Source organism: Bombina bombina, chromosome 6 (genome assembly GCF_027579735.1).
Source record: "Bombina bombina isolate aBomBom1 chromosome 6, aBomBom1.pri, whole genome shotgun sequence".
NCBI classification, from domain to species: Eukaryota; Metazoa; Chordata; class Amphibia; order Anura; family Bombinatoridae; genus Bombina; species Bombina bombina.
The window spans coordinates 621,865,372-621,892,972 of record NC_069504.1 but is presented as its reverse complement, the minus strand read 5'-3'; the positions used below and the strand labels follow the sequence as shown (position 1 = coordinate 621,892,972).

Below are 27,601 nucleotides of genomic sequence, written 5' to 3'. Positions count from 1 at the left end.
CCAATCCCAAAGAGTCCTGGACGATATACTGGAACCTCGGCATCCGGTGGGATAGTGGAGAGGCAAGTTATAAAAGATAGTGCAGCTTCGGCCATGCACTGACTTTTTTTTTTTATTGAGGCTTTTTAGAATATACAACATATAATATGTATACAATTACAGCGAAAATCAAAAGACAAGATACTTTCTGAATGACATTGCAGAATATACAGTTAAGAGTGCTTTAGGTGTTTCTCTATATATTGGGTTTGTCGAGCACTGATCTAAGTATGTAGTAGGTCTAATAATAACAACTGTAAAATAATAAGCTGCTTCTTAGATTATTATGAAAAGAATGTCCCATACTCAGGATGAACATATTAGATGAATATCAAGGACCGTGGGTAGAATATAAGTCTACAGTAAAATTTAACACATTGTAATAACAAATGTAAAGGTATAACCATAGGTAATGTAATGTAAAGTAAAAATAGCCTACCATTGGAACACACATTAGGGAGCAAGCTGAAATGCCATATTTGTCTTATGTGTCAACAATGAAGTGTGATACATATCTTTAATATATGACAAGTCCACGGATTCATCCTTTACTTGTGGGATATTATCCGCCTGCTAACAGGAAGTGGCAAAGAGCACCACAGCAGAGCTGTCTATATAGCTCCTCCCTTGACTCCACCCCCTAGTCATTCTCTTTGCCTACTCTAAGTAATAGGAAGGGTAAAGTGAAAGAGGTGATAAAATGTTAGTTTTTATTTTCTTCAAGCAAGACTTTTTTATTTTAAATGGTACAGGTGAGTGCTATTTCTTCCCAGGCAACAGATGGATGAAGATTTCTGCCTGGAGACTGATGATCTTAGCAGTTGTTACTAAGATCCAGAGTAATTCCCACAGAATGGCTGAGCAGTACTTAAGAAACTTCAGTGTGAGGAACGTTTTTCATGCTACAAGCATTGAGGTATGTTCAGTTATTTTTTTTCTGGAGAGACTGTGTTATTTCAGAATTGTCTGACAGTATCCCCATGAGGGAAAGGGTAAGCAGTAATCCTAATGTATAGAGAAGGGGTATTACTGGACCTGTATGTTGGGCTGTAAAAAATGGTTGACACTGATGACATGATGTTTGTGGAGCAAACTATTCTATGTTGGGAGTTTATATAACTTTTTTTGTGCAAACGTTTTTAATTTATTTTAACAATGGAGGGTACACATGGCTTCATTTAGATGGGTATATGAACCCACATGGCTAGGTTTTAGACCGCTCTGGTGCGGTTATTGTTAAGGCTGTGAGACATCAAGTTAGATGGGTGGGGCCTATTTTCGCACCTCAGTTGCGCAGTTGTATTTCCCAGGCAAGCAGCAAGCTCCAACTCCGGTGGGCCTTTCAGGAAAGTTTGGGCCTAATCAAAGGGTTAATCTGATTTTGCAGAAACCTGAGGGCAGGTAGGCGCCACAGCAGGGCTGTGGCGAGGTGCAGGGGGTGTTCTTGTTTATCTATAATGTTTTTTGGAAATAACGTTTTTGATTCTTAAGGGTTAAGTAATCCTTTTCTTGTGGGGCAATCTTAGCTGACAAGTTGGGATACATTTATCACAAAATTGAGATAATTTTATCGTTTTAAAGCAGTTTTAGAAAAATTGTATGCTTTTTTTTTCTCTTAAAGGCGCAGTACCGTTTTTTCAGATTGATATTTTTTTCACAAAATAAAGTGTTTTCAAGCCGGTTTGTGGTCATTACTAGCCTGTTTTAACATGTCTGACATTGAGGAAAGCCAATGTTCTATGTGTTTAGGAGCCATTGTGGAACCCCCACTTCAAATGTGTCCCTCATGTACTGAAAGGGCCTTACATTGCAAAGAACATATTTTAGCTGATAAAAGTATGTCTCAGGATGATTCTCAGTCAGAAGAGAATCAGGTTATGCCATCTACTTCTCCCCAAGTGTCACAACCTTTAACACCCGCCCTAGCAATGCCAAGTACTTCTAGTGCGTATAATTCTTTCACCCTGCAAGATATGGCTGCAGTTATGTCTACTACCCTTACAGAGGTATTATCTAAACTGCCTGGTTTACAGGGTAAGCGCAGTAGGTCCGGTATTAGAGTAAATGCTGAGCCCCCTGATGCTTTATTGGCCATCTCTGATGTACCCTCACAGTGTTCTGATTTGGGGGTGGGGGAATTGCTGTCTGAGGGAGAGCTTTCTGATTCAGGAAAGATGTTCCCTCAAACAGACTCAGATATGATGGCCTTTAAGTTTAAGCTTGAACAACTCCGCTTGTTACTCAGGGAGGTTTTTGCGACTCTGGATGATTGTGACCCTATTGTCATCCCGCCAGAGAAATTGTGTAAAATGGATAAATATCTAGAGGTTCCTACTTACACTAATGTTTTTCCAGTCCCTAGAAGAATTTCAGACATTGTTACTAAGGAATGGGATAGACCAGGCATTCTGTTCTCTCCCCCTCCTACTTTTAAGAAAATGTTTCCCATATCTGACACCATTCGGGATTCATGGCAGACGGTCCCTAAGGTGGAGGGAGCTATTTCTACCCTGGCTAAGCGTACAACTATACCTATTGAGGACAGTTGTGCTTTTAAAGATCCTATGGATAAAAAATTAGAAGGCCTTCTAAAGAAGTTGTTTATTCATCAGGGTTTTCTTCTGCAACCTATAGCGTGCATTGTTCCAGTAACTACTGCAGCAGCTTTTTGATTTGAGGCTCTAGAGGAGTCTCTTAAGGTTAAGACCCCATTAGATGATATTTTGGATAGAATTAAGGCTCTCAAGCTAGCAAATTCTTTTATTACAGATGCCGCTTTCCAAATGGCTAAATTAGCGGCTAAGAATGCAGGCTTTGCCATTTTAGCGCATAGAGAGTTATGGCTTAAGTCGTGGTCTGCTGATGTGTCATCTAAATCCAAGCTTTTAGATATTCCCTTTAAGGGTAAGACCCTATTCGGGCCTGAACTAAAGGAGATCATTTCTGACATTACTGGAGGTAAAGGTCATGCCCTTCCTCAGGACAAGACAGTTAAAATGAGGACGAAACAGAATAATTTTCGTTCCTTTCGAAACTTTAAAGGTCGGTCCCTCTACTTCCTCATCCGCCTCCAAGCAGGGGGGGAAATTTGCTCAATCCAAGTCAGTCTGGAGACCTAACCAGACCTGGAATAAAGGTAAACAGGCCAAGAAGCCCACTGCTGTTACCAAGACCGCATGAAGGGGCAGCCCCCGATCCGGAACCGGATCTAGTAGGGGGCAGACTTTCTCTCTTCGCTCAGGCAAGAGATGTTCAGGATTCCTGGGCATTAGAAATTGTGACCCAGGGGTATCGTCAAGAATTCAAAGATTCTCTCCCAAGGGGGAGATTTCATCTTTCACGTTTGTCTGTAAACCAGACAAAAAGAGAGGCATTCTTACGCTGTGTAGAAGACCTATATACCATGGGTGTAATCTGCCAGTTCCAAAGTGGAACAAGGGCAGGGGTTTTACTCCAATCTGTTCGTGGTTCCCAAAAAAGAGGGAACCTTCAGACCGATTTTAGATCTCAAAACTCTAAACAAATTTCTCAGAGTCCCATCATTCAAGATGCAGACTATACGAACCATTTTACTAATGATCCAGGAGGGTCAATATATGACCACCGTGGATTTGAAGGATGCGTATCTTCACATTCCTATCCACAAAGATCATCACCAGTTCCTCAGGTTCGCCTTCCTGGACAAACATTACTTATTACTTATTACATGATTCAGGCATCAACTTACCATCTAGCCAAATCTCACACGGACATCGTGTTGGCTTTTCTAAGAACTCAAAGGTGGAAGGTGAACATAAAAAAGAGTTCACTAGTTCCTCTGACAAGAGTTCCATTCCTAGGAACTCTGATAGACTCTGTAGACATGAAGATTTTTCTGACCGAGGTCAGAAAATCAAAGATCTTAACCACTTGCCGAGCACTTCATTCCATTCCTCGGCCATCAGTGGCTCAGTGTATGGAGGTAAATGAACTAATGGTAGCGGCAATGGACATAGTTCCGTTTGCTCGCTTACATCTCAGACCACTGCAGCTGTGCATGCTCAGACAGTGGAATGGGGATTATGCAGATTTATCTCCGCAGATAAATCTGGATCTAGAGACCAGAGACTCTTCTCTGGTGGTTGTCACAGGATCATCTGTCCCAGGGAATGTGCTTCCGCAGGCCAGCATGGGTCATAGTGATGACGGACACCAGCCTCTTGGGCTGGGGTGCAGTCTGGAATTCCCTAAAGGCTCAGGGTGTGTGGACTCAGAAGGAGTCCTTACTACCAATAAATATTCTAAAACTGAGAGCGATATTCAATGCGCTTCAAGCGTGGCCTCAGCTGGCTTCGGCCAATTTCATAAGATTCCAGTCGGACAATATCACGACTGTAGCATATATCAATCTTCAAGGGGGAACAAAGAGTTCTCTAGCGATGATAGAGGTTTCCAAAATAATTCAATGGTCAGAGACTCAATCTTGCCATCTATCAGCAATATATATCCCAGGAGTGGAGAACTGGGAAGCGGATTTTCTAAATCGTCAGACTTTTCATCTGGGGGAGTGGGAACTCCATCCGGAGGTGTTTGCAAAATTGATTCATCAATGGGGCACACAGGAATTGGATCTGATGGCATCTTGTCAGAATGCCAAACTTCCTTGTTATGAGTCAAGATCAAGGGATCCTCAAGCAGTACTGATAGATGCTCTAGTAGTATTGTGGTGGTTCAACCTGGCTTATGTGTTTCCTCCTTTTCCTCTTCTACCTCGTCTGATTGCAAGAATCAAACAGGAGAGGGCTTCAGTAATATTGATAGTGCCTGCGTGGCCACGCAGGACTTGGTATGCAGACCTGGTGGAAAAGTCATCTCTGCCACCATGGAAACTGCCACTGAGACAGGACCTTCTCATTCAGAGTCCGTTCCAACATCCAAATCTAGTTTCTCTGCAGCTGACTGCCTGGAGATTGAACGCTTGATTCTATCTAAGCGGGGATTCTCTGGGTCCGTCATTGATACCTTGGTTCAGGCTCGGAAGCCTGTCACTAGAAAAATTTATCATAAGATTTGGTGTAAATATCTTTATTGGTGCAAATCCAAAGGCTACTCATGGAGTAAGATCCGGAGTCCTAGGATTTTGTCCTTTCTCCAAGAAGGATTGGAGAAGGGGTTATCAGCTAGTTCCTTAAAGGGACATATTTCTGCTTTGTCAATCTTACTACACAAGCGTCTGGCAGATGTCCCAGACGTTCAGTTGTTTTGTCAGGCTTTGGTTAGAATTAAGCCTGTGTTTAAACCTGTTGCTCTGCCATGGAGTTTGAAATTAGTTCTTAATGTTCTTCAAGGGGTTCCGTTTGAACCCATGCATTCCATAGATATTATACTTCTATCTTGGAAAGTTCTGTTTTTAGTTGCTATCTCTTCAGCTCGAAGAGTTTCTGAGCTATCTGTGTTACAATGCGACTCGCCTTATCTTATATTCCATGCTGATAAGGTGGTTTTGCGTACTAAACCTGGATTCCTTCCTAAGGTTGTTTCAAATAAGAATATTAATCAGGAAATTGTTGTTCCTTCTCTGTGTCCTAACCCTTCTTCTAAGAAGGAGCATCTGTTACATAACTTGGACGTTATTCGTGCTGTGAAGTTTTACTTGCAAGCGACCAAGGATTTCCATCAAACATCTTCTCTGTTTGTTGTCTATTCTGGAAAGCGTAGAGGTCAAAAAGCTACGGCTACTTCTCTTTCTTTTTATGTGAAAAGGATCATCCATTTGGCATACGAGACTGCTGGACAGCAGCGTCCCAAAAGAATTACAGCTCATTCTACTAGAGTGGTGGCTTCCACGTGGGCTTTTAAAAACGATGCTTCTGTTGAACAGATTTGTAAGGCTGCGACTTGATCTTCCCTTCATGCCTTTTCCAAATTTTACAAATTTGATACTTTTGCTTCTTCTGAGGCTATTTTTGGGAGAAAGGTTCTTCAATCAGTGGTGCCTTCTGTTTAGGTGTCTGACTTGTCCCTCACGTTCATCCGTGTCCTGTAGCTTTGGTATTGTATCCCACAAGTAAAGGATGAATCCGTGGACTTGTCGTATCTTATAGAAGAAAAGGAAATTTATGCTTACCTGATAAATTGATTTCCTCTATGATACGACGAGTCCACGGCCCGCCCTGTCAATTTAAGACAGATTATATTTTTTGGTTTAAAACTTCAGTCACCTCTGCACCTTTTAGTTTCTCCTTTTTCTTCCTATTCCTTCGGTCGAATAACTGGGGGGCGGAGTCAAGGGAGGAGCTATATAGACAGCTCTGCTGTGGTGCTCTTTGCCACTTCCTGTTAGCAGGAGGATAATATCCCATAAGTAAAGGATGAATCCGTGGACTAGTCGTATAATAGAAGAAATTAATTTATCAGGTAAGCATAAATTTCCTTTTTTAAAATATACTGTTTACCTTAATAGTAATATTGTGCAGGTATGTGTGTTTAAGAAACCCACTAATGAGAAGTCATGTTGTGAGCTCATGGGGCATAGAGTATGCTAAGGGTAAGACGTCCCTGGTAGTGCAAGGTAGTCAGTCACCCTTAATGAGTGGGAAGAGGAGAGTTACGTAAGTGATGGGCACACCTGCATGTGAATATGAGCAGTAAGTGAGTGGTTATTAAGTTTAAATGCTTTAGTTGGGATAATCAGCAGACAAAAGCCGCTCTAAGTTAAAGGGGGGACGGAGCTTTTTAGCATGAGGTAAAATTGTGGTGGGAGGGAGGTGGACCAGTAAATTGTGATATGTACCCGGGTAAGTAACCACAGACTTTCAAGTAGGGTTGATCATATGTGAGGTCTAAATTAGAGCTATAGGTACAAATAATGTTTGCTAGATCTCAGAATATAGGAATATAAACACAGTATATTTACCACAATGAAAACATATTTATACAATAATAATAAACTGAGTAATGATAAAGTAGGCATAACTGAGGCTTCCTTTTTATTTGTATGAGAATCTCCTATGATGTCAATGGGTTACTCTTGGGCCTATATATAATAACTGACTACAATGGAGATAAACTGGGATGATATATAGCCATAACTATAGGTGCAGGACAGGATATAAATTGAACTTGGCTTGTTCTGTATAGTAGTATGAGGCATATATTTTCTGGAGAAGTGGCAGTGTGTTGGAAACTAGTGGTACAGAAGTAGTATATATTTTATGTCCCTGAGCTTTGCTTATTGGAAAGTAAAGTTATATATTAAGAGACACTACCATGTCCCCCATGTGACCAAGTGTGTACAAATTATGCTGTAGTAGTGAGGTCGAGACTGTAGCACTTATAACTCAAAATTGTAAAAAAATTGTAAATTCCAATATAGCTAACACTAAATGGCTAAAAATTGGGCTAGAAACTATAAATGTATTTCCGCAAATAGACTGAGCTTGGTTAATGCTACAGATATGAACTTATATAGATATGAAGGTGGAATAAAAATACATACAGGGAGTGCAGAATTATTAGGCAAATGAGTATTTTGACCACATCATCCTCTTTATGCATGTTGTCTTACTCCAAGCTGTATAGGCTCGAAAGCCTACTACCAATTAAGCATATTAGGTGATGTGCATCTCTGTAATGAGAAGGGGTGTGGTCTAATGACATCAACACCCTATATCAGGTGTGCATAATTATTAGGCAACTTCCTTTCCTTTGGCAAAATGGGTCAAAAGAAGGACTTGACAGGCTCAGAAAAGTCAAAAATAGTGAGATATCTTGCAGAGGGATGCAGCACTCTTAAAATTGCAAAGCTTCTGAAGCGTGATCATCGAACAATCAAGCGTTTCATTCAAAATAGTCAACAGGGTCGCAAGAAGCCTGTGGAAAAACCAAGGCGCAAAATAACTGCCCATGAACTGAGAAAAGTCAAGCGTGCAGCTGCCAAGATGCCACTTGCCACCAGTTTGGCCATATTTCAGAGCTGCAACATCACTGGAGTGCCCAAAAGCACAAGGTGTGCAATACTCAGAGACATGGCCAAGGTAAGAAAGGCTGAAAGACGACCACCACTGAACAAGACACACAAGCTGAAACGTCAAGACTGGGCCAAGAAATATCTCAAGACTGATTTTTCTAAGGTTTTATGGACTGATGAAATGAGAGTGAGTCTTGATGGGCCAGATGGATGGGCCCGTGGCTGGATTGGTAAAGGGCAGAGAGCTCCAGTCCGACTCAGACGCCAGCAAGGTGGAGGTGGAGTACTGGTTTGGGCTGGTATCATCAAAGATGAGCTTGTGGGGCCTTTTTGGGTTGAGGATAGAGTCAAGCTCAACTCCCAGTCCTACTGCCAGTTTCTGGAAGACACCTTCTTCAAGCAGTGGTACAGGAAGAAGTCTGCATCCTTCAAGAAAAACATGATTTTCATGCAGGACAATGCTCCATCACACGCGTCCAAGTACTCCACAGCGTGGCTGGCAAGAAAGGGTATAAAAGAAGAAAATCTAATGACATGGCCTCCTTGTTCACCTGATCTGAACCCCATTGAGAACCTGTGGCCCATCATCAAATGTGAGATTTACAAGGAGGGAAAACAGTACACCTCTCTGAACAGTGTCTGGGAGGCTGTGGTTGCTGCTGCACGCAATGTTGATGGTGAACAGATCAAAACACTGACAGAATCCATGGATGGCAGGCTTTTGAGTGTCCTTGCAAAGAAAGGTGGCTATATTGGTCACTGATTTGTTTTTGTTTTGTTTTTGAATGTCAGAAATGTATATTTGTGAATGTTGAGATGTTATATTGGTTTCACTGGTAAAAATAAATAATTGAAATGGGTATATATTTGTCGGGTTTAGTGCACTTGAATTAACACAATTAGGTTAGCGCACAAGTATGGGTGTTTTTTCACAGTTTGTGCAGTCCATTGACTTCTATGGGAGAATACGTTAACACAGTTCAACCTTTTTATAGACGTCAGGGTATCACTCTCACACTAACTTTTTACTTTCAACTTGCAATAGGAGCGCAAGCCGACGCACACATAAAGCCTCCGTCTAGCACAGTTAATGCACAAGTGGGAGCACAATATAGCGATCGACTCGTAATCTAACCCTCAAATTGCAGACAGTAGGTAGATTGCCAAAATTGAACCATCCTATTTTTTTTTTGAATGATTGCAGTATCTGCACTTTTTCAAAGTAAAGCTAAATCAGTTTTCGTAGGTGCTTGTGCACGATTTCCCCATAGGAATCAACGGGGAAAGCAGGCTGAGAAAAAGTCTAACACCTGCAAAAAAGCAGCGCAAAGCTCCCTAACGCAGCCCCATTGATTCCTATGGGGAAATATTTTTTTTATTTTTTTTTTAATCAATTTTTATTGAAGTCATAAACAAGTGTAACATAGATACATCCCGAAATAATGACAGATAAGAAATATACAATATTATTGCAGAGATATTGCCAAGTCTACTAATACAGATTATGCCTATCTACAATACATTTGTGAGTTTAAAGAATAGTATGCATTGGTAGTTATTATTAAAGTGATGAGGCTAGATTTGGCTGGACAAATGGAATAGCACTGAGGTCAACTAGGCGAAGGAAACATATAGAAGGGGCTTTTTGAGCCCAATTATCTAAAGTGTTAACAAGGGATTTGGATTATCTAAAGTGAGACTTCAGTTTTATAATATCATAGAAAGAGTAAAAATGCCCCCCTCATTGCAGTAGAGAATGTAGATTAGGTTATCTATTTAAGTAGCATTGGGGCAAGGGGGGGTTGTCTTTATGGTTTTTTGGGGAAGGGAAATTCAGCGGGCGAGAGCCGCTCTAAATGAGGTGAGGGGAAGGGTGGAGCTATTTAGAGTGTCAAACTAATAAGCACTTTTAGGCCTCTGAGCTGTCGAGTACAATAAAAGTAAGGATATCTCTTATTTATGTTATGTGTTTTAGTCTCTTTCACAATATAGAAGAATATATAATAGATTTAGGTATTATTAAGCCATAATAGCTGAGAGCTTAGTTTAAAGTCACTTTTCCAGTGTTATGCAATAGCTATGATGTCAAAATTGTATGCCACCCGTAATATAGATTATAGGCAATAAAAAAGTAAACAGAAAACAGTGTATCGGAAAACTATCATTGTTATAAGAGACTTAGAGAGATTCCAGGAAATTATAGGCGCCTCTATTGCTAGTATAATAGGGGGAGTATGGGAGACAACAGTCCTGATAACATGTTATCAGTACATAACCAGGTAGAGCTGTGATAGGGTCTGGAGTAGGGGGTTCTTCCCCCATGTGACTTAACAAGGAGGAGTGCACTGAGTGGGCACTAAATATGGCTAACTCATGCCTCCAGATTAGCCAATCAAGGTCCTATGTTGTAGGATAGAGGCCCATAAAAGCAGTGTGCAACATTAAAATGAAATACATAACATCGTTAAGGACTGCAATATAGAGTATATCTTGGTGGAAGTAATGTGAGGGGTAAATAAATAATGTGGAACTATTGGGGACAAGCTTAGAAGTAGTGCTATATTTTATAGGCATCACATAACAAAGTGTACTGTAAAGTCAACTAGATGATCTGTATAATTGTGTGAAGGGTCTGGGTGAGCGCCATCAATATAGCTAGCAGTATCTCTAGAATAAGGCCAACATCTATGAGAGCAGGTCTATCCCATATGACATGATGAGCAAAGTAATTGGAGTAAATATATAGTAGGAAGTTGGAACATATATATTTGCATATCAAACATAAGAATTAGCTCTGGAGGCTTAACAAATTATAACAGTATGAAACTAGCTTTTTGCTTGCATTTTAGTGCTAGCTTGTATTCTGTGTAAGGCTCCAAGATGAACAAGAAAGAAAAACCTGCTGATAGTTTAGTATAAGTTGAGAGCCTATCTAACAATAATATAAGTAGGCTTAATTACATCACGTATTGTTAATCCACTTCCTTCTTAGGTTGAGATACAGGATCACAATCTTAGTTAAACTTGTGTGTTTCCATGACATGAAGCTGCTTATAGGCTAAAGTGATTCTAGGGTAAAACAAATATAAATATGTATAGGCTGAATAGAACAACATAGTATTAGGTAACTTCAACATTGAGAACACAAACAATCTTATGAAAACTGAGGTTAGGAGTAGTTAGAATAATGGAGAAGCTTGCTAACAGAGGCATGTATGATTGTAAAGTGACCGTGATGGTATGAGGGTATACAATGAATCTTGGGTCTAGAGCAGCAATTTCCTACTATAACCGCTTCCACTAGGTTGCATTACTCATGAGATATAAGAGCAAAGACAAACAAGCTAAACACTATAGACACGTCTAGGTCTGAAACATCAAACAATATTTGTTTATCATAAAGACCCAAAAATCTATAGCTAAGTGTCTAATTAAAAACAAAATAGTGAGTCTGGTTGAGAATTTTTTTCAAAACAGTGGGTGTTAGGGCATCTCATCCATAGTAAAAGGCCTTGTCGCCTTACCCCACTCCAGACTTAGCTATAAGTGTAAAGGAACCCTGCTGTGTGAGTGGAATTAAACAGTTAGTAATAGAATTAGTGAACCTCTTCAATCCTAGTCCAAGGACCTCCGCAGGTGTACAAACCAGTGGAGACCAAGACTCTAACCGATAAGGCTGCTTGTAGAATTTTGCAGTGTTCCTGCTGAACTGGAGGGCTTTGCCTTTAATCAGGGACGCTGAAGTGCTAAGAGCTGATGGTAGGAGTTCAAAATATGGATCCCGGGAGTAGGTGTCAGGTAAGAAAGTGTGTTCTCCATGGCTCTGATCCCCTTGTGACCTCAACACAATATTCCGATCTGTTACTATAGCAGATAGGGGCTACCAGTTGTTCACCGGCTCCCTGGAAAGAGATCAGTTAAGGGACGTCTCCCTCACCAAAGAGGACCCAATTCGTAGCAAGAGCAGATCGGAGCTCACCAAAGTGCACATCCAGTCTGTTCTCCATTTGTTTCAGATAGGAAATGATTTCAGACGCCATCTTTCTGGAGGTCTTTGATAGCTGCAGCCCTGTGAAGTTTGCGATTCCGGCTGTCAATAATCTGCAAGTTAAACTCGCCTCCGCAGTTCCGCTTGCTTGAAAGAAGGACTAATGTAAAGTCTCTTTATTTTATACCATGGTGCTTGTCTTTACTTTAGACTGTAGGTATATCTCTGTTTCCACACGTTAGGTAGAGTTGGCATGCTTTTGAGGGTAGATGCAGCGGCTGGGAGAATAGCTAAAATCTCTGAAAATCTGGAACTTTGGATGCGGTAGTATGGTATTGTCCATGTCCTGTATTTTTATCCAGAACATATATGATATATTCTGGTGTCTTTGTGAGCTTCTTAAGGCTGAATTAGGCTGCTTTTATGATGTTGCAATATGGAGCTCCTCACTTGTGCGACCATTTTCGTTAGCGTTCAGCTCCGCCCCCCCAAAAAAACTGTGACGGGAAATAAAATTTATGTCTACAGATAACACCCTAACATGAACCCAGAGTCTAAACACCCCTAATCTTACACTTATTAATCCCTAATCTGCCGCCCCCGACATCGCCGCCACCTGCATTATATTTATTAACCCCTAATCTGCCGCTCCGGACACCGCCGCCACCTACATTATACTTATGAACCCCTAATCTGCTGTCCCCCAACATCGCTGACACCTACATTATATTTATTAACCGCTAATCTGCTGCCCCCAATGACGCCGCAACCTACCTACACTTATTAACCCCTAATCTGCCGCCCCAACGTCGCTGCCACTATAATAAACATATTAACCCCTAAACCGTCGCACTCCCGCCTCGCAAACATTAGTTAAATATTAACCCCTAATCTGCCGTCCCTAACATCGCCGCCACCTACCTACATTTATTAACCCCTAATCTGCTGCCCGCAACATCGCTGCCACTATACTAAATGTATTAACCACTAAACCTAAGTCTAACTCTAAACCTAATAGCCCCTAACTTAAAGGGTCAGTAAACCTTAAAATTAATGTTATATAATTCTGCACATAGTGCAGAATTATATAACATTATATTAGCCAACCATTATTTAACATAATATTGCCTTTTTATTTTTAGCAAAAAAGGCTGTTTTACAGACCCACTTTCTGGGCTCTGCTGAGCGGGTCTGTTTTTTTCCTCAGCGCATCGGGCCAGCTGTATAGTCACAGCACGGCCCGACCGCGCCATAAGACTAAGTGCAGCTCGCTCCTGCTGTCAGATAGAGCGGGAGCGAGCTGCACTTAGTCTTATGGCGCAGTCGGGCCGGGCTGTGACTATACAGCTGGCCCGATGCGCTGAGGAAAAAAAACAGACCCGCTCAGCAGAGCCCAGAGAGCGGGTCTGTAAAACAGCGTTTTTTACTAAAAATAAAAAGGCAATATTATGTTAAATAATGGTTGGCTAATATAATGTTATATAATTCTGCACTATGTGCAGAATTATTTAACATTAATTTTAAGGTTTACCGTCCCTTTAAATATAATTACAATAAATCTAAATAAAAATTCCTATCATTAACTACATTTTTCCTATTTAAAACTAAATACTTACCTATAAAATAAACCATAAGCTAGCTACAATATAACTAATAGTTACATTGTAGCTATCTTAGGGTTTATTTTTATTTTACAGGCAAGTTTGTATTTATTTTAACTAGGTACAATAGTTATGAAATAGTTATTAACTATTTAATAGCTACCTAGCTAAAATAAATACAAAAGTACCTGTAAAATAAAACCTAACGTAAGTTACAATAACACCTAACACTACACTATAATTAAATAAATTAACAACAATTAAATAAATTAAATTAGCTAAAGTACAAAAACAAAAACAAAAACACTAAATTACAAAAAATAATAAACACATTACAAGATATTTAAACTAATTACACCTAATCTAATAGCCCTATCAAAATAAAACAAGCCCCCCAAAATAAAAAAAAATCCTAGCCTAAACTAAACTATCAATAGCCCTTAAAAGGGCCTTTTGCAGGGCATTGCCCCAAAGTAATCAGCTCTTTTACCTGTAAAAAAAATACAAACAACCCCCCAAACAGTAAAACCCACCACCCACACAAACAACCCCCCAAATAAAATACTATCTAAAAAACCTAAGCTCTCCATTGCCCTGAAAAGGGCATTTGGATGGGCATTGACCTTAAAAGGGCAGTTAGCTCTTTTGCAGGCCCAAACCCTAATCTAAAAATAAAACCCACCCAATACACCCTTAAAAAAACCTAACACTAACCCCCTGAAGATCGACTTACAGTTCTGAAGACCGGACATCCATCCTCAAGGAAGTGGCAGAAGTCTTCATCCGACCGGGCCGAAGTCCTCAACGAAGCCGAGAGAAGTCTTCATCCAAGCCGGGCGAAGTGGTCCTCCAGACGGGCAGAAGTCTTCATCCGGACGGCATCTTCTATCTCCATCCATCCGATGCGGAGCGGGTCCATCTTCAAGACATCCAACGCGGAGCATCCTCTTCATCCGACGACTACCCGACGATGGCATCCCTTAGATTCCGATTTCCTTTTAGAATTCTATCAGCCAATCAGAATCTAAGGGACACCATCTTGGATGACGCCACTTAAAGGAACCTTCATTCGTTGGGTAGTGGTCGGATGAAGAGGATGCTCCGCGTCGGATGTCTTGAAGATGGACCTGCTCTGCGTCGGATGGATGAAGATAGAAGATGCTGTCTGGAGGACCACTTTGCTCGGCTTGGATGAAGACTTTTACCGGCTTCGTTGAGGACTTCGGCCCGGTTGGATGAAGACTTCTGCTGCTTCCTTGAGGATGGATGTCCGGTCTTCAGAACTGTAGGCCGATCTTCAGGGGGTTAGTGTTAGGTTTTTAAGGGTGTATTGGGTGAGTTTTATTTTTAGGTTAGGGTTTGGGCCTGCAAAAGAGCTAACTGCCCTTTTAAGGGCAATGCCCATCCAAATGCCCTTTTCAGGGCAACGGGGAGCTTAGGTTTTTTTTAGATAGAATTTATTTGGGGGGGTTGTTTGTGTGGGTGGTGGGTTTTACTGTTGGGGGTTGTTTGTATTTTTTTTACAGGTAAAAGAGCTGATTACTTTGGGGCAATGCCCCGCAAAATGCCCTTTTAAGGGCTATTGATAGTTTAGTTTAGGCTAGGGTTTTTTTATTTTGGGGGGGCTTTTTTATTTTGATAGGGCTATTAGATTAGGTGTAATTAGTTTAAATATCTTGTTATTTGTTTATTATTTTCTGTAATTTTGTGTTTGTTTTTTTTGTACTCTAGCTAATTTAATTTAGCTCAGCTTGGGTGAAGACTTTTCCCGGCTTCGTTGAGGACTTCGGCTCGGTTGGATGGATGAAGATAGAAGATGCTGTCTGGAGGACCACTTTGCTTGGCTTGGATGAAGACTTTTACCGGCTTCGTTGAGGACTTCGGCCCGGTTGGATGAAGACTTCTGCCGCTTCCTTGAGGATGGATGTCCAGTCTTCAGAACTGTAAGCCGATCTTCAGGGGGTTAGTGTTAGGTTTTTTAAGGGTGTATTGGGTGAGTTTTATTTTTAGGTTAGGGTTTGGGCCTGCAAAAGAGCTAACTGCCCTTTTAAGGGCAATGCCCATCCAAATGCCCTTTTCAGGGCAATGGGGATCTTAGGTTTTTTTAGATAGAATTTTATTTGGAGGGGTTGTTTGTGTGGGTGGTGGGTTTTACTGTTGGGGGGTTGTTTGTATTTTTTTACAGGTAAAAGAGCTGATTACTTTGGGGCAATGCCCCGCAAAAGGCCCTTTTAAGGGCTATTGATAGTTTAGTTTAGGCTAGGGTTTGCTTTTATTTTGGGGGGGCTTTTTTATTTTGATAGGGCTATTAGATTAGGTGTAATTAGTTTAAATATCTTTTTATTTGTTTATTATTTTCTGTAATTTAGTGTTTGTTTTTTTTGTACTCTAGCTAATTTAATTTATTTAATTGTTGTTAATTTATTTAATTATAGTGTAGTGTTAGGTGTTATTGTAACTTAGGTTAGGTTTTATTTTACAGGTACTTTTGTATTTATTTTAGCTAGGTAGTTATTAAATAGTTAATAACTATTTAATAACTATTGTACCTAGTTAAAATAAATACAAACTTGCCTGTAAAATAAAAATAAACCCTAAGATAGCTACAATGTAACTATTAGTTATATTGTAGCTAGCTTAGGTTTTATTTTATAGGTAAGTATTTAGTTTTAAATAGGAGTAATTTAGTTAATGATAGGAATTTTTATTTAGTTTTATTGTAATTATATTTAAGTTAGGGGGTGTTAGGGTTAGACTTAGGTTTTAATACATTTAGTATAGTGGCGGCGACGTTGGGGTGGCAGATTAGGGGTTAATAAGTGTAGGTAGGTGGCGGCGATGTTAGGGACGGCAGATTAGGGGTTAATAAAATGTAACTAATGTTTGGGAGGCGGAAGTGCGGCGGTTTAGGGGTTAATATGTTTATGTTGGGGCGGCAGATTATGGGTCAATAAGTGTAGGTAGGTTGCGGCAACATTGGGGGCGACAGATTAGGGGCTAATAAATATAATGCAGGTGTTGGCGATGTTGGGGGCAACAAATTAGGGGTTCATAAATATAATGTAGGTGGTGGAGGTGTCCAGAGCGGCAGATTAGGGGTTACAAATTTTATTTTAGTGTTTGCGATGTGGGAGGGCCTCGGTTTAGGGGTTAATAGGTAGTTTATGGGTGTTAGTGTACTTTTTAGCACTTTAGTTATGAGTTTTATGTTACGGCGTTGTACCATAAAACTCTTAACTACTGACTTTTAAATGCGTTAGGGATCTTGGAGGTAGAGGGTGTACCACTCACTTTTTGGCCTCCCAGGACAGACTTGTAATACCGACGCTATGGAAGTCCCATAGAAAAAAGACTTTACGAAGTTTACGCAAGTCATTTTGCTGTAAGGCCAAAGAAGTGTGCGGTATACCTATACCTGTAAGACTTGTAATAGCAGCGGGCGTAAAAAAGCAGTGTTAGGACCTCTTAACGCTGCTTTTTTACCTTAACGCACAACTCGTAATCTAGCCATTTATTTTTTAATAAAGTATATCACAATTGATTTTGGGAGAATTTGGTGGACGTTTAAAAAATTAACCAGAGATCTAAACTCTGGTTAATTTTATAAGCGCTAATTGCTACTGTGAGCTCCCGGTAGCAATAACCAGCCACTTGTAATGGCTGGTTATGTATCGCGCACCCACAAATTTCCCCGTTTGCGGGCGCGCAATAAATTAGTGCTCCACTTGTAATCGAGCCCTAAATGTGTTGTTTGTATATATTTTACCGAGAGACTGGGTGTTTTTTACCCTGCAGAAAATCAGTGCTTAACAAGATTGAGTAATTTGTAAATTTAGAGAATCTCAAAATAAAATGACATTATCTATTACATTAAGCTGTTATTCAATAATATATTACTTAAAGATAATGTAAAGTCAAAATTAAAATGTCATGATTTAGACAGAGAAGCAATTTTAAACAACCTTCTAGTTTACTTCTATGATTTAATTTGCTTCCTTCTGTTGGTATATTTTGTTGAAGAGTAAACCTAGGGGGCTCACAGGAGCTCATGAGCGAGCAAACATTCTATGGCACTAGTATTTACAACATTGTATAAAATTGCTACAAACATTATCCAAGCATTAGCCAAAGAATGCTAAAGTATGAGATTGTATTTTTCCTATTTAACAGTTTTGTTGTTTTTCTAAAAAAAAAATTTAGTATGCTTTTGTTTTTACATCTATCTCATTAAACTAAATTTGAACCTAACTGACCCTATCTAATATTTTTTTAGAGTTGAATTTGCACTAAATGACTCATCCTCTCCAGCTGTTGGTGACAGAAATAACGAAAGTATTAAGTACCTCGTCAAACCAACACCGTACAAATGGAAGCACAATCAGACTCTATCTCTGAAGATCAGGTGAGGCAGTAAGACCAGTTACTAGGTACATACAATGTTTTGATTTTCCAGCTTGTGCATGCTTGCTTTTTGTTTGTTACTGGGTTGATTTATTAACCCCTTAATGACCACAGCACTTTTCCATTTTCCGTCCACTTGGGACCAAGGCTATTTTTAAATTTCTTCGGTGTTTGTGTTTAGCTGTAATTTTCTTCTTACTCATTTACTGTACCCACACATATATTATATACCGTTTTTCTCGTCATTAAATGGACTTTCTAACAATACCATTATTTTCATCACATCTTATAATTTCCTATAATTTTTTTTTATAAAATGAGGAAAAAATGGGGAAAAAATAATATAAATGGCTCTGAAAAGAGCCTTTGGGTTTTTAAAAAATTACAACAACAAAAATGAACCACTAAAAAAAATGCACAGACAGCAAAAAAAGTACAGCTATGCTACTGCCAGTGATTTATAGTGATCACTGGCAAGCTAGGGGTTAATGGCTCTGAAAATTAAATTAGCTAAATGGCTCTGAAAAGAGCCTTTGGGTTTTTAAAAAAATTAAAACAACAAAAATTAACCTCTAAAAAAATGCACAGACAGCACAAAAGTGCAGCTATGCTACTGCCAGTGATTTATAGTGATCACTGGCAAGCTAGGGGTTAATGGCTCTGAAAAGAGCCTTTGGGTCTCTCAATTTTTAACAAATAAATGAAATTAATTTCTCTCGCCTAAACACAGGTCTCTCTCCAACAAAATCGCAAGTGAGGAGAGGGAGGGAGATCCACACTGATCAGCGTGAATATTTACAAATGGGAATATTTTATTATAATTTTTGTTTGTGTGGAAGGCTCAGATTGGGTGACCCTAGCTTGCCCCTATGATGAGGCAGGCTAGGGACACTCCCAGAGCTCCCATGATGCACTGGGCATCGCCATCAAGGAAGCCTCATGGGGGTGGGGGAGGGGGGCTATATGGGGCTTTTATTTTATATTAAAAAACTTTTTATTTCTATTTTTTTATTTTTATTTTATTACTAACTAAGTGCCTCGACACACCGAGGCACTTAGCACACAAGCAGAGCATCGGAAGCGTGTCTGATCGCTTCCAATGCTCTGCTGCACTGCCGGGCTCCACGTGGAGATAAACCGGAAGTGATCACTCGTGGGGGAGTGATCAATCCGGTCCCGGCACTCGGGAACAGTATTGCAGGATGCCTCGACATCAAGGCATCCCTGCAATACTGTTAGAGCGGCTGGAAGCGATCTGGATCACCTCCAGCGCTCAGTTTAGCCGACGACATACAGGGTACGTCCTCGTCGTTAACTGTATTTTTTTGGAGGACGTACCCTGTATGTCATCGGTCATTAAGGGGTTAAAGGTATACTGAACCCATCATGATTCATATAGAGCATGCAATTTTAAGCAACTTTCTAATTTACTCCTATTATCAAATTTCCTTCGTTCTCTTGGTATCTTTATTTGAAAAAGCAGGAATGTAAACTTACGAGCCGGCCGATCTTTGGTTCAGAACCTAGGTACCCCTTGTTGATTGGTGGCTAAATTTAGCCACCAATCAGCAAGCGCTATCCAGGTTCTGAACCAAAAATGGTCCGGCTCTTATGCTTACAATTCTGCTTTTTCAAATAAAGCTAACAAGAGAACAAACAAAACATTGATAATTGGAGTCAATTAGAAAGTTGCTTAGAATTGCGTTTCCTATCTGTATCATGAAAGAAATGTTTTGGATTCAGTATCCTTTTAAGAGCAGCTTATTGTGGGAGACTAATTTTCTAAGCAATGAGTTACCTGAGCAGGACCATGATTTATGAGCAGTGAGAAAAATCTTTATATTTCACTGCTATTAAAGGTTTTAATAATCTCACTTTTTCAGCAATATATAGTTAAATACAAACGTTCTACAATGGATAGGTAAATAAATTAAAATAATTTAAAAAATGTAAATGTATAATAAAACTAGCCGGAAATTAATGTTTGTGCACAACTCCATGTGGACTGATTCCTTAAAGGGATATGAGACCCAACATTTAAAAGAAACCATACAATTTTAAACAACATTCTAATTAACTTCTATTAGCAAATGTTCCTCGTTCTCTTGATATCCTTTGTAGAAAAGCAGGTATGTAAGCTCAGGAGCATGCACGTGTCTGGAGCACTATATGGCAGCAGTTTTCCAAGACTGTTATTCATTTGCAAGAGCACTAGATGGCAGCTCTATTTCCTGCCATGCAGTGCTCTAGACCAGTCATTTTCAACCTTCTTTTTGCCGTGGCACACTTTTTTACATTAAAAAATCCTGCGGCACACCACCACCACCAAATTTTACAAAATCACACATTGTAGCCTAATACAGTATGTATGTATGTATATATATATATATATATATATATATATATATATATACACACACACACTGTACTGTGCTGTCATGCCATATTGACATTCATTCACAAACAATCATAATGATTGTCTGTGAATAAATGTCAATGTCATGGTTGTAAATGATGCCTGATGAGCCTTTCACATACCTACCAATATTTCAAAATTTGAAAGAGGGACATCTCCGCACTTGGAAAAGTGTTATCTGTGGAGCACAAGATTATATGTGGAGCACCTCCCTCTTCCTCTCCAGTGAGTCTCCAGTCATGTTCCTTGTGCTGAGAAGGAACGTGAGTAACGTGACCTGGCTGGACCTGTTCTGGAGGAGGAGCAAAGCTGCGCCAGCATGCATAGGGATTGAAGTGTCACGTGGTGCTGAGTGTAGAGCCGGCACTAGGCACGTGGTGTGGTGGGGGTTCCTTCCAAGTGTGAACACGGGTCGGGGAGGCGAGCTGTCGCTGCACAGTTACCCTCAGTCACCATCTCACTCATAATAAAAAAACGTCCCAGAATAAAAAACAAGCAAAAATGAAAAAATATGTCACACTGTTGTCAGTCTGCCACGGCACACCTGAGAATCTCTCACGGCACACTAGTGTGCCGTGGCCCACTGGTTGAAAAACACTGCTCTAGACACCTACCTAGGTATCTCTTTAACAAAGAATACAATGGGAACAAATACAATTTGATAATAGAAGTAAATTGGAAACTTTTTCTTTTAAAATTGTATGCTCTGTCTGAATCGCAAAAGAAACATTAGGGGTTTCAGAACCCTTTAATGACTTGTAAAACAAATCCCAATAGTCTCCTGGCAGGTGAAATACAATCCTGAATTAGGAAAATAGTTTTATCCAGGACAGGAACATCTGTTTAACTAATGTAACATTGTAAAAAAAAAAAAAAGCTGTCATATATGTAAAAAAAAAAATACTTTAATGTCCCTATAACCTGCAAAAATGTCTTATGATATAAAAAGAGAATCAATTTTCAGCAATTTATCAGCTAGTTAGAACCTTTTCCCCTTGTGTTTCTTTTGGGCAAAGACACATGTAGAACTCCTGCAGTGTAAAATAACTAGTCAGATATACCATTCTCAGTTTTAAAAATAATGAGATCCCATTGGACACGACCATTGCAATCAGTCGTTTCTATTGGTCTTGTAAAATATTGGCCTCTGATTTTCACTATATACCTGCAGATTTTCCCCTTGGCTTGTCCTTTACTGGTCACAGTACGTTATGCAGAGGCAATGAATATTTCTAATTGCAATCAGGTTGCTTTCTTTGCAACTGTAGTATTTTTGATTGCTTTAATGATTTGCAACTTTAGTGTATATGCATAACATCCACTGAAGACAAAAATATATTTTATAGCATATGCCATTTGGTTAGTGCAGTGTTCTGAAATGCTTTAGTTCAATAAAGCAGCACCTCTCTTCTGGTCCCACTAGCCTTGCTTGGTCCACTACATGATCCTCCATACTGCAATAAGTCCCCTACCCTGTTAATTCCTCCTTAAAGGGACAGTCTACTTGAAAGTGTTGATTGTTTAGAAAGATAGATAATCCTTTTATTACACAATCCCCAGTTTTGCATAACCAACATAGTTACATTAATACACATTTTACCTCTGTGATTATCTGGTATCTATGCCTCTGTAGACTGTCCCTTATCTCAGTTCTTTCAACAGACTTGGATTTTAGCCAATCAGTGCTAACTCATAAATAACACCATTATGGTGAGCACGGTGGATCTATATGGCACACATTAACTTGTGCTGTCTATCTGTGAAAAACTACAAATGCACTAAGATAAGGAGCAGCCTACAGGAGCTTAGAAATTGGCATATGAGACTACCTAGGTCTTAGTTTTAAACAAAGAATACCAAGAGAACAACATTTGATGATAAAAGTAAATTGGAGAGTTGATTTAAAAATTGTATGCCCTAGTTTCGACTATATTGTCCTTTTAAAAGATAAACCAGTTGCAAACTTTCAAAACTTAAAGGGACAGTCTAGTCCAAAATAAACTTTCATGATTCAGATAGGGCATGTAATTTTAAACAATTTTCCAATTTACTTTTATCACCAATTTTGCTTTGTTCTCTTGGTATTCTTAGTTGAAAGCTAAACCTAGGAGGTTCATATGCTAATTTCTAAGCCCTTTAAGGCCGCCTCTTCTCTCAGGGCATTTTGACAGTTTTTCACAACTAGATGGTGTTAGTTCATGTGTGTCATATAGATAACACTGTGCTCATCCACGTGGAGTTCATAGGAGCCAGCACTGATTGGTTAAAATGCATGGCTGTCAAAATAACTGAAATAAGGGGGCAGTTTGCAGAGGCTTAGATACAAGATAATCACAGAGGTAAAAAGTGTATTTATATAACTGTGTTGGTTATGCAAAACTAGGGAATGGGTAATAAATGGATTATCTATCTTTAAAACAATAAAAATTCTGGTGTAGACTGTCCCTTTAACCTTTAACACCTAAACCCCCAAAATAAGGATTTACATTAAAAACGTAAACCCATAAAAGGTCCTACCTTAATTTGTTTGATAAATCTTCTTTCTTAAAGGGACAGTCTAGTCAAAATTAAATTTTCATAATTCCAAAAGGGCATGTAATTTTAAACAACTTTACAATTTACTTTCATCAACACATTTGCTTTGCTAACTTGGTATTCTTTGTGGCAAGCTATACCTAGGTAGGCTCATATGCTAATTTCTAAGCAGTTGAAATTCTGCTTATCTCCGTGCATTTTAAAAGAAATTGTCATTTAGACAGTGCTAGCTCTTGTGTGTCAAATAGATAAACATTGTGCTCACTCCCGTGGAGTTATTTAAGAGTCAGCACTGATTGGCTAAGCTACATGTTTGTCGAAAGAACTGATATAAGGGGGCAGTCTGCAGAGCCTTAGATACAAGCTAATCACAGAGGTAAAAAATTGTATGAATATAACAAAGTTAGGTATGGAAAACTGGGGAATGGATAATAAAAGGATTATCCATCTTTTTAAACAATAAAAATTCTGGATTAGACTTCACTTTAACCCTCTTCTATCCAGCAGCAATATGTCCTTTTTGGGCCTCTTCGTTACTATTTATTTAACATACCACAAAATCCCTGATTGGCTGATAAACAGTAAGGGTGAAAATATGTTTAAAAACAGCAGGGAAGAATAACCACAAAGAACCTGTGGACTTTGGTGGCTGGAAGAGGTGGAAAAAAATATTATTTTACTAAATTTAAATAAAGAACATATGTATATAAAAGAGATTATTGTATACAAAATTAGCCAATCTAGGCAAGTATATATGTAAGTATGTATGTATAAATATACTAATTCTCCCTAAAATAATTCTATGACTCTTACTTTTATGAGATTTTAACCTCATGTTTTTATCTCCCTAATGACTCAAATAAGTATATATATATATATATAACCTTTAGGTAGACGGTATAGGAAAACCTAATTATAACCGTCTATCAGTGCACGGAGAGTCATGGAAATTAATTATGCAAAGAAAAAGGAAACAATAGTGACTCTTAAACCAGCACTTAGGTATCAAATAATTAATTAACAAGGTAGAAGGAGCACAAGGGAAACCAGGTATTCTAATAAAATGTTGCATTTATATTGCTCAATTATAACAAAATGATTGATAATACAATGAGTGGCAACAATACAAAAATAGTAATGAGTTACAAATTATTATAGGATACCTTGTATAGGCAGTCCTATATAAAACACCCTTAGACGCCTCTAATAGTTGGGTCACAGTGTCCATTCAGTTCTGAATTAAATGTAAATGCAAATACAGTATATCCCATACTGTGGCCTTAAAATGAAGGGCCTGTTTTACAGCGAAACAGCGATAACAGTTTACTCTAATGGTGTGATTCAGAGCAGATTCTTAGAGCTAAAACTTGTATTGAAAATGAAATAGTTTTCACCGCTTTAGTAAACAGCAAGTGCAGCTATTTATTTACAGGGTAGCACTCCTAAGAAATTGCTTAGGGCTCATTATGATCCATATTTTTGTAATTTCCAAACAAATCTCCCTTGTGTAAATGTTCATACAAAGCTGTTCACACTTGTCATTGTGCGGTACCTTTTCCGTTAAGATTCCATATATTTACCATTCATAAGGCACTTAGTGGTTACACACGTCTTACCGCTCTCTGCTGTTCGCTCCATTGCTGACCTTTCAGGGCTTGACTTTACTGGGGCTCAGAACTTGAGCAGAGGTGGTCAGCTGTTACCCCTCCGACAAACATACAGCTACGTGCGTTTCACCCATAGGTAAGCAGGCTTCTTCTGGCTGAGTTGACAACTCAGCAACGGAGCAAACAGCATATATTTAGTAGCAGCTGCCAGGGTGCAATGTCAAAACAGTATGTACTATGCAAAAAAGGCAGCACTCACTGGTCATTTGTAAGTAAAATTTAGCTTTTAATAATACAAAAAGTTAAAATCTTGGGAAAAACATGACGTTTCAATGCCTAACTGGCATCTTTTTCAAATGTCCCAAAAGGTAACTCCAAAGTGGTCACACCAGCTATGTGGTGTTCCCCATGAGAGCATAAAACTACTGGCTGAATGTGTTATATTTATACAAGTCATTTATGACAAGTTTATACAAGTCATAGCTGACATCAAGGCTGTGTTCACAAGATTATAGGAACGTTTAATTTAAGTGGATCACTGATTATGATTATGTTGTCACAGTAACAAACACGAAGCTGATTGTGTTTAGGGGTAGACCTGATACTACACTTACTACGCATAACCAACCAGCATATACTCAATAGTGGGACTCACTATATTCTAGTAGCAAACAGCCACCCCTAATTCTGTGTATACTAACATTACAGGGTATACATTCAACACTGAATATACCCAATACAGTGAACCAGTTGATCATGGTATTACTAAAAGTCAGACAACTTATCGACTAATATTAACAGTATCAGGTTTCACTATAACGAACCTTGAATACACTGGTTATTACTAGGTACATGTAACGATTGTGAGTCTAGCACAACCTCTCTCCTATAGTCATATCAACTCTTCCAATATTGAGGTTAATCACACGAATATGTAGGAGAGGTAAATGTACACAGAGTTACAATATTGTGTGCTATCACAACGTCAGTCTATCTAGCTCATCTCATATTTACAATCACAACTTGAATCTTTTACAACACTCAATCAGTTATGGTCTAACTACCTGTCTAACTAAACGTGGACATACTTTTTACTCTACTCTCTCACACATTTACTTATATAGAGTGCCAAGTCACACCTCTCACTACTATTCATAATTTATCTGTTATGTACGACTACAGGTAGGTACATCAGGCTTGCACGCAAGCAGGTATGACTGCTTAATTGAACTAAAAATTGGTTATTAAATTTCTAAAAAAACTACAGTCGGTACTTAAGTGTGGTTTTAATTATTTTTCCTATTTTAATTATTGAACCCAATAAAAGCTATATTTTAAATTTAGTGTCTATTCCTTTTCCCGTATTCTAACCTTGAATTAGCAACTAAGTGATTATTATTTGCAACTAACTTGCAATTTGACCTAGGAGTGCTGTCTGTGTGTATGCTTTTCCTTTGTAATTCCAATATTCATACTCATACACCAAGCACCCACATCTAGCCGTATTGTAGTGGCACAATTGAAGATATAAATAGGTCTATTACATAACAGTAGTGCCATTGGTAATTTTTTGTAAATTAAACATTCATTGCTGCTATAAGTAATAGATTAAAGAGAGCAGATTGTATTTTAGCTTACATGCATAGTCCTGTATAGTGTTAAATTTGTCTTTTGAATGCTAAATAATTTATCTTTGCAAAATATAGATATATATATATTATAATCAATTTTAATTATAAGTGACTAAGAATTTATTTCAGCTTAGATAAATTAGCATAGGAATTGGTTGTTTACACAAATAGTATATACAATTTCTGATGTTTTAAATTGGAATTATGTAGCATAAATTGTGGCTAAATAGATAATTATATTGCTTGAATGTTAGCAGCATATATCTTGGAATCTCATTGTGTTAATTGAATGAAATTCAATTGTGAATAAGGCTAGTTAAAAAGTTACAATTTGGTTTGCCTTGTAAAGAGTATTGCAGCAGTTTAAACACTATATAGTTTGACTCATATTCTGGTTCTAACAAATATATTTCAGTGTGTCTATAAATATCAACTAATAAAAAGAATTCAGGAATTTATATTAATTAGTATATGCATTTTAGTGGGGGTTTATTTTAAAGGATAATTATTAAATATATTGTGTTATAACCCGGCCATATACTGATATATATATACACACACACACACACACACACACACACACAGTATAAATATATATATATATATATATATAATATCCAAGAGTATCTGCACTCTCACTGAAAGAGAGAGTCAGTAACCAGGGTGTTAGATCAGTTAAAGTGTAACAAATGGACTGCATTCTCTGGATTTGCTAAATCAAAATACTTTAGTATTAATTCCATATTGGTGATGTTTCGGGAGTCAACACCCCTTCCTCAGTTCCTTTGTTACAAATTATATATATATAGGGGTCGATCCGATAAAAATAGTCACCCGCAAAAACCAGCGACGCCAATATTTGCGCTGGTTTGGTATCCTATATACGGCGTAACCTAGAAGTTATGCCCGTATATTTCTGCCGTCGCCCGTAGTTTTTTGGGCCATAGGCATGTATACCAAACCAGCGCAGTTTGGTATCCAATATGCAGCGTAAGGACTTACGTGGCGAAAATGGAGAAATCTTACTCCATTTTCACCTCGCCACAAAAAGCAGCCGTAAGAAGCCTTACGCTGACTATTGGAGCCCCGTAACTCCCTAAACTAGCTAGAAAATAAACCTAACACCTAACGCATGCGCAATGTCTATCTCCCTGTCAACCGCGATCTGCTAAAATAAACCTAACACCTAACGCATGCGCAATGTCTATCTCCCTGTCAACCGCGATCCCCCGCCGCAATCCATAATAAAGTATTTAACCCCTAAACCGTTGCCATCTACATAAACTAACCCCCTACTGTGAGGCCCTAAAACCGCCACCATCTAACTGATCTATCCCCTAATGTGAGCCCCTTACACCGCCGCCATCTATATTAAACTTATTAACCCCTAATTTAATCTACCTACCCCGCCGCCAGCTATATTATCTATATTAAC

The 27,601-nt window shown here is 38.8% G+C and overlaps 1 protein-coding gene across 1 annotated transcript in view; it reads left to right on the top strand.

Moving 5' to 3' along the window:
- Positions 1-27,601, top strand: part of ST8SIA2 (ST8 alpha-N-acetyl-neuraminide alpha-2,8-sialyltransferase 2) — a 767,470-nt gene that overhangs the window by 397,514 nt on the left and 342,355 nt on the right. The window contains exon 3 of the mRNA XM_053717635.1: positions 17,850-17,978. Within this exon, the coding sequence (XP_053573610.1) occupies positions 17,850-17,978 (129 nt within the window). The remainder of the gene's footprint in view (positions 1-17,849; positions 17,979-27,601) is intronic.